The sequence below is a fragment of the Ammospiza caudacuta genome, chromosome 17 (assembly GCF_027887145.1).
Source record: "Ammospiza caudacuta isolate bAmmCau1 chromosome 17, bAmmCau1.pri, whole genome shotgun sequence".
NCBI classification, from domain to species: domain Eukaryota; kingdom Metazoa; phylum Chordata; class Aves; order Passeriformes; family Passerellidae; genus Ammospiza; species Ammospiza caudacuta.
The window spans coordinates 7,754,644-7,768,113 of NC_080609.1; the positions used below are offsets into that span (position 1 = coordinate 7,754,644).

At 40.1% G+C, this 13,470-nt stretch overlaps 1 protein-coding gene across 1 annotated transcript; it reads left to right on the plus strand.

The window, feature by feature from the left end:
• The first annotated feature begins 7,989 nt into the window (after nucleotides 1-7,989).
• Nucleotides 7,990-12,864, plus strand: LOC131565155 (phospholipase A2-like). The gene is given in 4 exon segments (XM_058815878.1): nucleotides 7,990-8,109; nucleotides 8,112-8,305; nucleotides 9,774-9,880; nucleotides 12,281-12,864. Coding segments are annotated over 4 exon segments (582 nt in total). The 3' UTR covers nucleotides 12,442-12,864.
• The last annotated feature ends 606 nt before the right edge of the window (nucleotides 12,865-13,470 follow it).

The window sequence follows — 13,470 nt, forward strand, 5'->3', positions numbered from 1 at the left end:
TTAAGGCTGTTTGGTTTGGGTTTTCTATGGAGACAACAATGATAAAGAAGTTGTGTACTACAGGGACATTCAATATCTGAAGGAACATACACTTGTAAAGGACATATTCCAGGCAAAACCTGTGTCCCAACCCAATGTTTAAGAAGATGTGGGATAACTTGGAGACATTTACCAAGTATAGCAACAAGTAAACACAGTCATTTGACTTAACTGCTGGGAAGCAACTCTTCAGTTCTAATTATTCTGATCCCCTCACAGTAAGGCATGTGCTTCTTTCCTTATTTTCCTCCAGGAGACAGTGCCACAGAAGAACCTAATCTGGGACTGGGATGCAAAACATCGAATTCCTGTTTTCCAGCTCTGCTACAGCCATCATAAAGCACCTTAAGCAAATCATCCTGCCTCCATTCCCATCTCTAAAAATGGGAAAAAACCCATTCTTTATTAGTTCATTGATTCAGTGAGGCAGCAGGTATGCCTGATGGCTTAAATGCTATGTGCTATATGCTAAAAAATGCTCTAGGCATTTTTTAGGACTGTGCTTGGACACCTACAGACCCTAGTACTTCTGTACTCATCAGCAGCAACTTTACATTGGTTCACAATAAGCTAAATGCAGAGTATTTATAAATTTGACCAAGGTAGGTGCCATGCTATTTCATTTCTCAGGAAAAATAGCTGCTGTTACTAAATAAAAAATTTTAATGGAACTATTATTAATACAAAAATACAGCTTTTCAGCTGTTAAGTCAGCAGTAAATCTACTATTACACTTCTCTTAAGATCACCACCTTCACCTGATCACAGGGTAGTGGATAACTTGCACTTACATTAACTATATTTTAGACCATGGTAGCACTTTTCATGAATATTTTAACATTTTGGGTTATTATACTCTGTCATTTTCCTGCATGTACATAATCCTGCACCCTGAGAAATGAGGCTTTTAGAACTCATTTAACAAGTTTCCTTATAACAGTGTTATGCTGTGAGAATGTTCCTCAGTAGAGCCTTGTGTCTCAGTTATATTAATCTATTTCTCAGATTTAAAAACAATTAAAGCAATCATAAGGCTCATGCAGCCTTTTTTGAGAAAGTATATTTGAAAAGCAAACACTTCTCCCCGCCTCTGCACAGCTCCAGCTGACAGACAGAAAGAATTCATCAGTAAGAGAGAAAATGCCATTTGTCACATAGGACTTAGGCCAGTTTCCAAGTACTTCAAATAGAAGAACAGAAACACTGCAAAAAAGAAATATGATAGGTCTACACTGCTACATAAGTTTTTAAATTAAGAAATTTAAAGGGAACAAAATCTAATTTTAAAAATATGACTCAATCATTGTAATCCATAGGAACTTCCAGTCTGTTACTGGTATATTTTCTAAGACATATGCCTGGCAATTAACTGGACAATCTAGCTCTGCCTCAATAAAAGTATTTCCTTCTATCAGATTTCCTCCTCTCTCACCAATTTCACTGGATGTTCTCCTTTGAACTTTTACTATACTCATAGGAATCAGAACTCATTACTTGCATTCCTTATTTCATCACTATATACAGTTTCAGTCCCTACATATCTTTATGTACTTTCTGTGTAGTTTGAGCATTTCAGTCTCATTTGATTTTTCAGTGGTTCTAAGGCAACTTTCCTTTTTCAGAGAAAAACATATCAGCTGCACTAACCCATTGCATCAGTCAGCATCCTGAAGACCAAGATGAAATGTAATTCATCTTGCTCCCTTGGATACTGTTTTCATTGTCATATGCAATGGTATGCTGGATGGGACAGTGTTCAAGTGGAAGTTTCATGAGGCAGCTCTTGGACACCACTGAAGTGCTCTAATAGGTGTGACTTATTGACCGGAAGAGTGGGTAAACAAATGAGGTGTAAGTGACAGTGCCAGACCAGGGTAACTGTAATTAGCAATGTGACTCCATGAGTAATAGCAAAATTGTCCTGACCCAGTTGATGGGCTCCCCACGCCGGCCAGAGCAGGCACAGGGGTGGAAGGAGAGGGACGGGCTGGCAGCACTGTCCCAGCACACAGCACCTGTGGCTGCTTGGTACAGATCTGCAGGCATCAGGGAAGCCTCCAGCAACCCTCCCCTCTGCAAAACACCAGCAGAGAACCCTGCATGGGAATCCTGCTTATTTCTGCTGTCTGGGGTTCCCACAGGCACCCTCTGCCTTGCAAAGTGCCATGCACAGTCCTGGCTGAGCTGCCACACCTTGCCTGGTGTTCTGCAGGGGTTGCACAAAGGCCCACCAGGTGTTCAGTGGCATATCAACATCCTGCCTTCCAATCAATGTTCCACATTTATTCCATGCTACCCTCACTTCAGTGCCAACACAAACATTTCAGAGAGCTTGGATTAATGAGAGCATAACAAAAACAAGTCTGATCTGTCTGTGCATGCTTTTTGTTTCTTGGAAACATATCACATGATTTTCTACCTCTCCTGAATAAAGATGAATGTTATAACACAGAAATCAGAGCATTTTAATGCAAAAATAGAATTATTCCTCAGTACATGCATGAAAAAATTATCTTATTTCTTTGATGAAAATACCATTCACAACCCCCCCCACCAAACTACCAGTTTCTCTCCAATAGTAAGATGACATGACAAATAAAAAATTCTTTGTAAGTTCCATAAATAAAACTAGTTTTATTTCTCTTTCCATATCCTAGCAGTGTAGGCCTCAATGGGATCCTATGGGGGTAATATCCTAGAATATAATAATGCCAATAAAAAAAAAAGAAAAAGTATGAGCACCACAAGACAAAACACATGCACACAAAATCAATACTCTAAATTTCAGGGCTCCTGATTGCTTGAACAACTGACAGGAAATGCACTGGTTTCAGTGTAACAATAAAAGGTCTGAAGAAATAGTTGGAAAGTATGAACACAGAAAAAAAATCACATAAAAGCAAGTGGTATTGTCTGTGTGTTGAGAGAAGCAATGAAACTGATTGTAATAAGACACCTAGTTGTATGTTTTACAAAGTAACACAAGAGTTGGAAAGGGAATGGAAAAATATGCAAATATACAATGTATAAAAAAATTACTCACTTTGAGAGTTTATTTTGTTCGCGGTACAATTAAAAAGTTTTTATCAAGATACAAATATCCGCAACCGGTTTAGGAGTTGGTTGTCCTTTAGTCATCCAAGGAAAGGAGCAATCAGTAGATGAAGTCTGGCTGATGCAGACTCCAGATAGAGCACGTCTTCAGCACTGGTTATAATTAACCACTAGACTAACTTACAACACAGTTCCTGCTTTCCTCTTCTAGATCTGGATGAAATTACCAAGGAACTGCTGTAATTCAAAGAGAAAATACAGCTGCCAGAGCAGGAAGGTGCGGAGGAGCGGAGAGGCGGCCCCGATCGGAGACCCGCGGGGTGTGACCCCCGCCTGTGCCCGCACCGCGCTGCGCTGCCCGAGTGACAGCTCCCAGCTCCCGCCGGCTCCTCCAGCGGCAGCTCCTCCCTTCTGGCCAGATGGACAGCACAGCTCGGACCTGGGCTCGGGGGGACCCGGCTCGGGGCAGAAAGCCGCCTTTTATAGCCGGGCTGCGGCTCACACCTACGCACTGCGCCGCCGAGCACAGCGCCGCTGCCGGGACCCGCGCCCCCGCCCGTCGCTGCCCATGGCGCCGCTGCCCCCGCTCCTGCTGCTGCTGCTGCTGCCCGCGGCCGGTGAGTAGAGCCGGGCCCCGGGCCGGGGCTCGGCACCCACAGGTCCTGCCCGCCAGGGCAGCGGCCGCGGGCTCTGCTGGATGCGCTGCCTTGGTCGGACCCGGCCGGATGGGGCTGGCGGGTGGGAAGAGGGGTACAGAAAGGAGTGTTAGGACAAACACTCCCGGGAGGTGCCTGTGTTCCAGGGAGAGCAGTCCCTGTGACAGGGGGCCGGCGCTCGGGCACAGCGGGGTGGGACTCGCCCAAGGGAACCCCCGGTTTGCCGCTGCCAGCGGCGGCCGGAGCTGCCCCGACAGCCCGGCCGATGCTCAGACCGCGCCTGCACACGGCAGCGGGGCTGGAGGGGCGCACATGACTTCTGTGAAGTTCATCGGTAATGTTCAACTCCGCTAACGAAGTTCCGTGTTTCAAATCAGATTGCAGCTTGCACGTGCAGTAACAATATTTCTATAAAGTCAGTAGCTTTACCCCTGCCCTTCTCTGGGTATTGGAGTGAGCTGGCACGGAGCACTTGAGTTACTAAGCAGTTCAGAAGCAGGAATTGCTAGGACTTAGATTGCCTACAAAACCCTAACTGGGTTATTCTGAACAATGAATCAGTCTTCATGAATGAGTTATGATGTGAGAATATAATTAAAGGACCCCTGCCTCACACCTTCACACGCCAATTAGTCACTTAGCAAATATTTAATTATTTTTTTTTGTCTCCTACATCCTATTTATTAATCAGTGTTAAAGACTGGTTGTAAGAATTCACAGTCCATTTCCTCATAGGTTTTCTGAAGTATTCATCAGTACACTATCTGATTGTACTAATTTCTCTGAAACTATATTATTGTCCCTCTTTTTCAGATAGGTATGTGGGCTGATACAAAAAAAGCATCCTCTAATTTTAGGTTCCCATGGTGACATGGTAGAACCCAATTTAACTTACAACTACATAAAATTATGTGGAACTGCAACTACTCAAAGCCTGGTTCTCACTGAGTGCTGTGGTAGCTTGGTACTCCAACCCCAGGATATTCAGAAGGTTGGGAGCCTACTATTTGTAAACATCAATAGGCATTGTTTTAAAGTGATTAAATTAACCTCATGCTGAACCTTTGTGACAGCTGTAAGGATAAAATCCTATCTTCCAGAATAGCAATCAGCTGCCTTAAGTAAAAGATTCTCTTACAGGTTTTTTTATACATTTCTACACAGTTTGCAAATTCACCACACCAAATCTTGCAAATAGCAGGATCCTAAAGAAAAGAGCCTTAATTAATTCCTAGCACAAATTCTGGGGACAGAATGGAGCAGGGTCTGGGGCAGGCAGTCCTGTGATTAAAGCCCATAAGGTAAGGTGCTTGCATAATGGGGCCAACTTAGGGCCCACCAAGCTCCCTGCCCCAATTCTACTTCCTGACCTCAGATTGCCCCTTTGATTCCTTCTGCATTTTGATCATCCTCCAGACTCCGTCCTTTGCATGGGACAAAGCCCAGAAGAACATAAAGGAAAGCAATGAAGTCAGTGTTTCTGCCAGCCTGGAGTGCTCATTACAGAGCCTGGCTGCGCTCCGGCAGTTCTGAGTCAGGCACCTCAGTCACCCACTCCGTGGGCAGTGAGCAGCACGGGAAATGCAATTTACCTGTTTCCCAACTGGTCCAAAGTATCAAAACAGGCAAATTTAACCTTTCAGAAAATTTACATGTGACCAGAGTTTGTGGAGATAGCATGTAAGTTGTGTGGGCAATAAAATGAGGTGAAAAAGGCCATTCCTGATGGCTTATGAAACAAGAGGTAAAAAGATAAGCAAAAACTAAGGTTTCTATAAGGCACAGAGTTATTTTTTTGCAAGATTTTGAAAATGCATCAGAAAGTCTGCTTATTCCCAAGTTTCAAGTTCAGAACTACTGGAGCACTATGACTGGAGCATAGAGATATCCCTAAAGGAAATTTTACACATATTTATCATAAAAAATGTTCCTGTACCCTCAGTCTTTGAAAGAATGGCTTAAAAATTCTTTTTAAATCCACAGAACAGCATATATACTATCATCATCATCAACATACTGATACTCTGATTGTTTCCATAACTCTGCGCATTCAAAGATAGTATTTCATTGCTTTTATTAACTCAGCTCATAAAGCTGTTGAAACAGAGTATCACATTCAGAGTATCTGTGCCATGCTGGTTTACAACTGGATGTCCAGATGCTGTAACACAAATATATTACAAGGACAAAAAGTTTATGTACTTTGCTTTAAGACACATGGCATATTATACCTGAGCTCCTCAGGTCAGAGAGTTCATCACTTCTACTTGTCATGGATTTAAATCAAGGGACTGGGAATTGTCCCAAGTTAGCAAACAATTCTCTGATGAAACCAGGAATAGGATTTGGAAATTCTTATTTTCCTCTTAATGACTTGTATCTCTCCTACACCATCCTTCCCCAGTTACCAGGAACTGAGACACAAAAATTCTTCACTTTTTTCAGCATCCCCAAGGTCACGCAGAACAAACACAGCTCTGCCATTAACCATGGTTCCTGCAGACATTACTGGCTGTCTACAAGAGTAACCATCACTGACACTGAGGAGCATAACCAATTGTCACTTGTAATGCTGTGACCTTACTGCAGGGTTTTCAGCTCAGAATTTACTGAACTTGTACTGACAGTGAACATAACATTCTCAATGCTATCATAAAACAAATCTGTTTATACCCAAATGGATGCTTCTGCTATCCAGAACCAAAACTTCCCACTAAACATACAGGTGATGTTCAGGAACAGGAGCCATGCACAACAGATCCTGGGCACTGTCTCAGCAAGGAAGTTCAGCGCCAACTCAGCAGTTTTGAAATGAAACTGTAATCAACTACATAGCAAGGAAGCTTTTCTTAATTCCTCAGGATATGATTGCTTTTAATCAATGGCCAAAGCTGCATGTGCAAGTTTAAACACCCTTGTTTCAACACTTCTGCCCCTAGATCACATGCCCAGAAAGCAGGAGAGACTGGGAGTGGTCACCAGCCAGGAAAGTGATGCTGCCTCAGATTCTTCCTAAAGTGTTTTTTTTTACCATTCTCACACACAAACCAATTGTATTTCTTACTGAGGTGATTTCATGAGGTGTTTAAATTCCATTGTTTCATGGCATTACAAGCCAGAGGTCACCAGCATCCCACACATTTCAAGTTACTCACCTGTGCTGGGACTGGTATTTTTTCCGTCAGATTTTCCATTAACTGATTATAGTTAATTATATAATCTATTATGATATAATCTATTACAAAAGGTTACTCTATTATGCTATTATAATAGATTATGTGCTTATGCAGATTATATAAAAACTGCATAATCATATAGCTATTTTGTAGGAAAGTAACCATCAAAGCCTTCAAAAATGAAGTTTATTTTTTTTCTGCTGTCTGTCTCCATCACAGGTATTATCAATTATTAAATCTTAATGCCTTTTGGAATCTGTAACTAGTACTGCAGTTTAGGTTTATAAACTGTTCTCCCCATACCAAAATATGTAATTAGTTTAATTAATAAGAAATTCTAATCAGAAGCCTTCTAAAATGAATTTGTTTTGTAGCCATTCAGCTTCTTAAAATTTGCTGTAATTTTAAGAAGCTGCACTGCAAGGAGCGGCTCCCCATCACCACTGGGGTCTTCAGTATGTTAGTTCAATCTCTCAGCATGACATGAACCCCTAAAAATGTCACCTAGAGCCTCAACAGTTTTCTGCTGCTTGAGATCTCTTGCTTTAGTACTGATATGGGATGGTTAAAATAGAGTTCCTAAAGTAAATTTTGTTCTGGAGAAATGTGAGAATCACTTCAACAACAACAACAACCCCAAAGAATCACTTCAACAACAACAACCCCAAACAAAAGTAAACAGGAAAATAACCAAACCCCACTTTTCTCATTTCCCTGGAAAAAACTCCAAGCACCCATCTATTTCTCTGCCTTACACCCACCACACCATCCCCACCAGTTATTTGGCTTTGTCTAAAAATGAGGAAAACCAAAACCCTATAATAAAGGACCTTTTCCTTCCAATGTAAAGCACTGCATTCTACAAAATAATATGGGCAAAACTGCACATTATGTAAAAGAGAAAACACTGGAGCAGCTAATCTTAGCAACTGGGTGGGCCTGGGCCACAGAACACATTGGCCCTCAGCAGCTGGAAGACTGGAAATGACTGGTCTGCCATGGTACACTGCCTCCATGGCAGGAAAGCACTGCAGCTGTTCTCAGGGCTCAGTATTCTGCTCACTATGGACTGGGTCATGCAGCGTGGCCCCAAAGTGTCAAAAATCAAACCGGATTATTTTCAAGTACCGTCATTTATTATCAACTCTTTAAAAAACCCAAGCAATCCCAACTATTTCATATTTGCATGTTGGAGTCAATAACAGCTTTTCTTGCAGTTTCTAAGGGCACTGTTGAAGGCCGTGTGAGAAGCCGAAGGGGAATCCTGGAGCTGGCCGGAGCCATCAGGTGCAGCACGGGGCGCTCGCCCTTCGCCTACCTGCGCTACGGCTGCTACTGCGGCCTGGGGGGAAAGGGATGGCCCATGGACAGAGTGGACTGGTGAGACACCTGCTTAGCTCAATGATTCAGTGCCCAATGCAGATCACAAATGAAAGGACTAAAATATAAATGACCCCTATCTGACAGAGGGAACGAAGTTTAAACACAGCTCAGATTGCTAAGAAATTCTGAGGCATTCAAACTGTGGTGCTATAGATCTACGCCACCTTGCCTTTAATTCAAATTCTCAATGAGTTAGTACAGGATTCACAGTACAACTGAGTTTCTTTGCTGCTGTGTTTCAGCAGAGTTAAATAACTAAAGTCTTGTTGGAGAAGCTTTAAAGTTCAAACATTGAAGTTATCTAAAGTAAAAACTAAAAAACAAAGGCAATAAAAAAACCTTTTGATTTTACATCTTCCATGTTATTAGTATTCAAAATAATACAGAAGAATTATGCAAAATTCAACTGCTGAAAAATAATTCTAAAACCGAAACCTTTCCATTTAGAACTAAATCACAGCATACTGACTATCATCAATGTAATTTATAATTGAACATTAAATGACAAGAAGATGATTTTGGGTTTTGTTCTGGATTTGTTGTTGTGTGGTTTGAGGTTTTTTAAAAATTTCTATGCAGGAAATGGATTTACTGAGCTGTGTTGTTCAGCTGTTATGCACCACAGGATCTTTACACAATGATTTGTGGGGAATGACCAAGTAATTACTTAATAAGCACAGGAAAAACAGTAATTGCAAAGTGAGAGCATTAACTTTTCCTTTTGCAGACACAAGTTCCTCAGGCAACCTAAACACCATCTACCTACTACAATCTGATGGTTTTAGTCTGCCAGGAGGAAAGTGAATGAGTGAGTGAATGAGTGAATGAATGAATGAATGAATGAATGAATGAATGAATGAATGAATGAATGAATACTTTGTGGATACACCCAGTTCTTCCAGCAAGTCAAAAAGAAAGGATGTCATTAGTTTGCAGCAAAAAGCTGCATCATTACAGGTCCTCTCCTTGCTTTTCTGGGCTTGCGATGATTCCACAGCAGAGACACTACACCAGCACATTTTAATGCCTTTTTTAAGCATTAAATGCCATTAGTTCTTACCTGTACTGTTCAGTTTCACAATGTCAATAGAAAGCCTAAAAATTCTTTGTGCCAATTAAGACAAGAACAATTTTGAAACAATTTTGAGCAACTTTCCAAATTTTCTGATGATAATGAGCTAACAGTTCATTTTGTGGAAGGGGGCTAGGAGAAAAGCATTCTCACATGTAACTGAGAACACTCTGAGGATTCAATTAGCTCAATGTATATCAGACATTTTTCTCATCACTTATTACATGAAAAAGTAGTAATTTTTTCCAGGTGATCTCTTAAACCATGACCCTGGTTTGGTTCCTGAGCAGGTAATGCTTGGACACTCAGTGATGTTGAGTGTTTTATTATTCCACAGCTGTAGTAACCCCACCAGACTGTGTGACCATAAATCACCATCTCTGTTCCTCTCAGGTGCTGCTTTAACCACGACTGCTGCTATGGGAGGGCAGAACAAGCAGGGTGCCAGCCCAAGACTGAAAGTTACCACTGGGAATGCAAAGACAATTCTGCTGTGTGTGGTGAGTGAGCACTTGGGAGTTTTTTGGTGTTGGGTTATTTGTTTGTTTGGTTGTTTCTTAATTCTACTAATTATCTCTTTAGAAAGGTATTTTCTTAATTAACTGTAAAACTCTTCGTTTACCATCCTTCCTTTTGTAACTTTTTTTGCCAGGATACACTGTGCCTCCAGAAAGCATAGCTAAACCAATCAACTGAAAGCAGTTTCTTTTTCTTAATCCTCCCTCTGACTGACATAAGGAAACAAAACTGTGAGCTAGAAGCATCTATTACCTTTTCAGAAAACACAACCACAACCATCCTTTTACTCAGCATTTACATTTGCTGAGGAACCCATGTTATGCTACTCACTGCAAGGCTTCAGCTGGAGAGCAACTACAAACAGGAGATAGGAAAATTGTAACAGTTTAAAAAAAAGGATGTTTACTTAGCAGAAAATATTCCCCACTATTTGTAAGTTTATAAAGGACATGGTTTTGGCATATTTATCCTGGATTAGTTGCACTGATGGCTGCAATTTATGAATGAATTGATAATTACAGGTTACAGTTTCAAACAATGAGGTAATAAAATATTTGATGAGTATGTTTATTTCTGGAAGTTAAATTAACAAATACTAATTTGAAAGTATCTACATAACACAAGTGTACAAATTGCAGCAGATTGCCAACAACATCCTGATAAATTTTGTTGGATTGTTCCAAAATATACTTGCCATGCTGAGGTAAGGGAAGGACAACGAAATCACAAAGAAAGAAAAACCCCAAAAAATGGTTAACAGGAAAAAGCAGCTTTTCTTTTGCATTATTTGTTCATAACTCTTAAAGTTTTAGCAAATGCTTTCCAATATATTCAAAGACTCATTGAAACTGTAGCTTCTCACAAGCCCCCAATATTTACAGGGTGGTTTTTTTGCTACATTTTTATATTGGTTTTTTGTTTGTGTGCTGTTTGGGATTTTGTTTGCTTGTTTTGTTTTAAAAATCAGATGCTCAGTCAGTTACTTTACATGTAATTTTATGCTTCTACCTAGAATGCAAATGAGCTTAAAAATTGGTTATTATTTGCACTACAGAAATGCAAAACCCTTTACATAAACTTGTTTAAAACAAGTCTGAGTTTCTGACTACCATGGTTTACAGGCAACAGTTGGCTATTTACACAGAACACAAAACCCTCTCATTTCATACTCAATTTAGAATTTGCCTGACCTGAAAACAAATGAAAGTTTGGACATTGCTTCCTTTCCTCCTTCATATTCAATCTTTCCTTTGCCCAAGTGTCTACCTCATGCAGAGTCTCTACTTGCTCAAATCTTCCCCTGCCCCAGATGGACAAAACATCTCTCACCCTAATTAATCACATCACAGCCCACCCTTATTTGGCTGTAAAGATTTTGCTCCTGACAATATTCAAAATACTGGCCAAGATATCAGGCAATGTGTCAGGAAACCAAAGTCTGGAGCAATACCAGGAGAAGAACAGAAGAAATAGTTCTCAGTTAACATGTTTTCATTTTTTATCCTATCATGTTGTTCATGCTACCTGTGCTACTGAGTAGCTAGCTGCAGCATAAACACATTTACATTAAGAATACTTCTCTTTCATGGCAGAATTTGAATTCATTCACAAAACTGAACACTTGTTCTGCTCCTGGACAAATCTCAAGCAGTGATTTGGCTAAGCTTTTAAAATGGTAAACACGCAGACAAAATGTAATCAAGGATTCTTCAGTTTACAGACAGTTACAGAGAGAAAAAAACCACACACTTCTGGGTTGGCACACGGAACCCAAAATACATTGCTGTAGAAGAAAATGTTCATGCCAAGAAGAAACACTCATGCCAAGAAATCTGTTAAGTTACAACACTACAGTTATAAAACAAACATGGCAAGACATGGATTAATCACACAAACACAGTTTTCCTAACTTCTTACTGAACCCCTTAATAAAAAGGTGGGCAGTTTAGGCTGGACATGGAACACCTTTGCATGCCATGCATATATCCCATGTATTATTTTTAATGCTATATCCTAGAGTAGATTATAAAGGGTCTGTGAATGGAATATCTTCCCAAAATCCAGTTTTACTAGAGGAAGAGGAAAGGCAGGGAGGATCCCATACCACTTTCTAAAGAGAGATCAATTATCAGAGTTCCTTTATTAAAAAACTCTAAGAAGAGTATTTAGACTTTATCTGGCTGTCGTATTTTCACCTGCCAAGATCAGTGATTGGTGACTGATGCACAGCTTCTCAGTCTTACCAAAGCTCAGTTCCTGTTGCACTTGAAATGTAAGGCATTTGTACTGCAAATATGGAACATGAGGGAGCAATTCTTGGTATTCCATTGGAGATTTTTATTTCTTCAGACTAATATCAAACTCACTGTGTTTTCTTTCAGACTCACTAGAAGACAAATGTCAAAAAATGGCATGTGAATGTGACCGTGAAGCTGCCAAATGTTTTTCTAAAGCTCCCTACCACAGAAAATACCTTTTGTGGCCAGACTTTTTGTGTGGTGAGATTCAGCCTTTGTGTAGGTATCAGATACATGACTCTTGAATATATTTAAATCTAAAACGACTTTTTTTTTGGCCACAGTAATGACAAGAAATTATTTTCCCCTTTCTTGATACTCCTTCATTCCATCTCAGCCTCTCAACCTCAAAATGAGCAAAGTAAACATTTTTCCTGTTATTTACTTTCTCCCATGCACTTATTATTGACTAAATAGAAATCTGAGTTTATCAGCTTAAGGAGTAACTGACAATGTTATTTTTGTTTAATTCAAATTCACAGATTTTTCAGATTGATAATATCATTCACTATGAACTTTTTATCCCCCCTCCACTGGCTATAAGATACAAATCAAACTTCTCCACTAACAAATCTTAGCATTTGTTAACTTTGAACTGACTGGAAAAAGTTCATGAAGTGACAGTGTCAGCACAAAGAGCCCTCTCATCTACATTAAACACTTAATACAAAGCCTAATTGAAGTGTTGAATTTCATTCACCTGGAGTAATGCTACCTGCATTGAAGAATCATATAATTGGGTTTTTTCTAGCAATTACTTTTTAAAATGAGTTTTTTAAACAGCTGATTATTTGATAAGGCTCAGACTCCTTACTCTATGTACACCCTGCAATTCCTGCAAGCACAGGGAGGAATTCTACCCTTAGAACTTTAGAGCCAGACTTAAAAAAGCAAATGCAAACCATCACCAGAACAGAAACATGAAAAAAATGCAGAAGTTGTTGGGACCAAGGGGCTTTCACACAAGTGTTTGGTCCTGCACAGCAAGAGTTTATGAAGCTCAGAAGTATATACACCTCATCAGGGTGTAAAGCTGGTTTTAGCTAGGGTCACTTCACAGATAATTTTAACCCTTTGGGAAGAGAAATCAGTACCCTGAACTGATGAATAATCCACTGGTTTGTACCTGCTGATTTGAAGAGTTATAGATCCAGGAATGTTTTATGTCTGCTTTCACCCATCTCAACTTACTCAAAGATGCAGGGCTAAAAAACAGGTTTGCACAAGTCAAAGCTAACGACATGTACTTCAATATTAAAAGAAATAAATAAAAT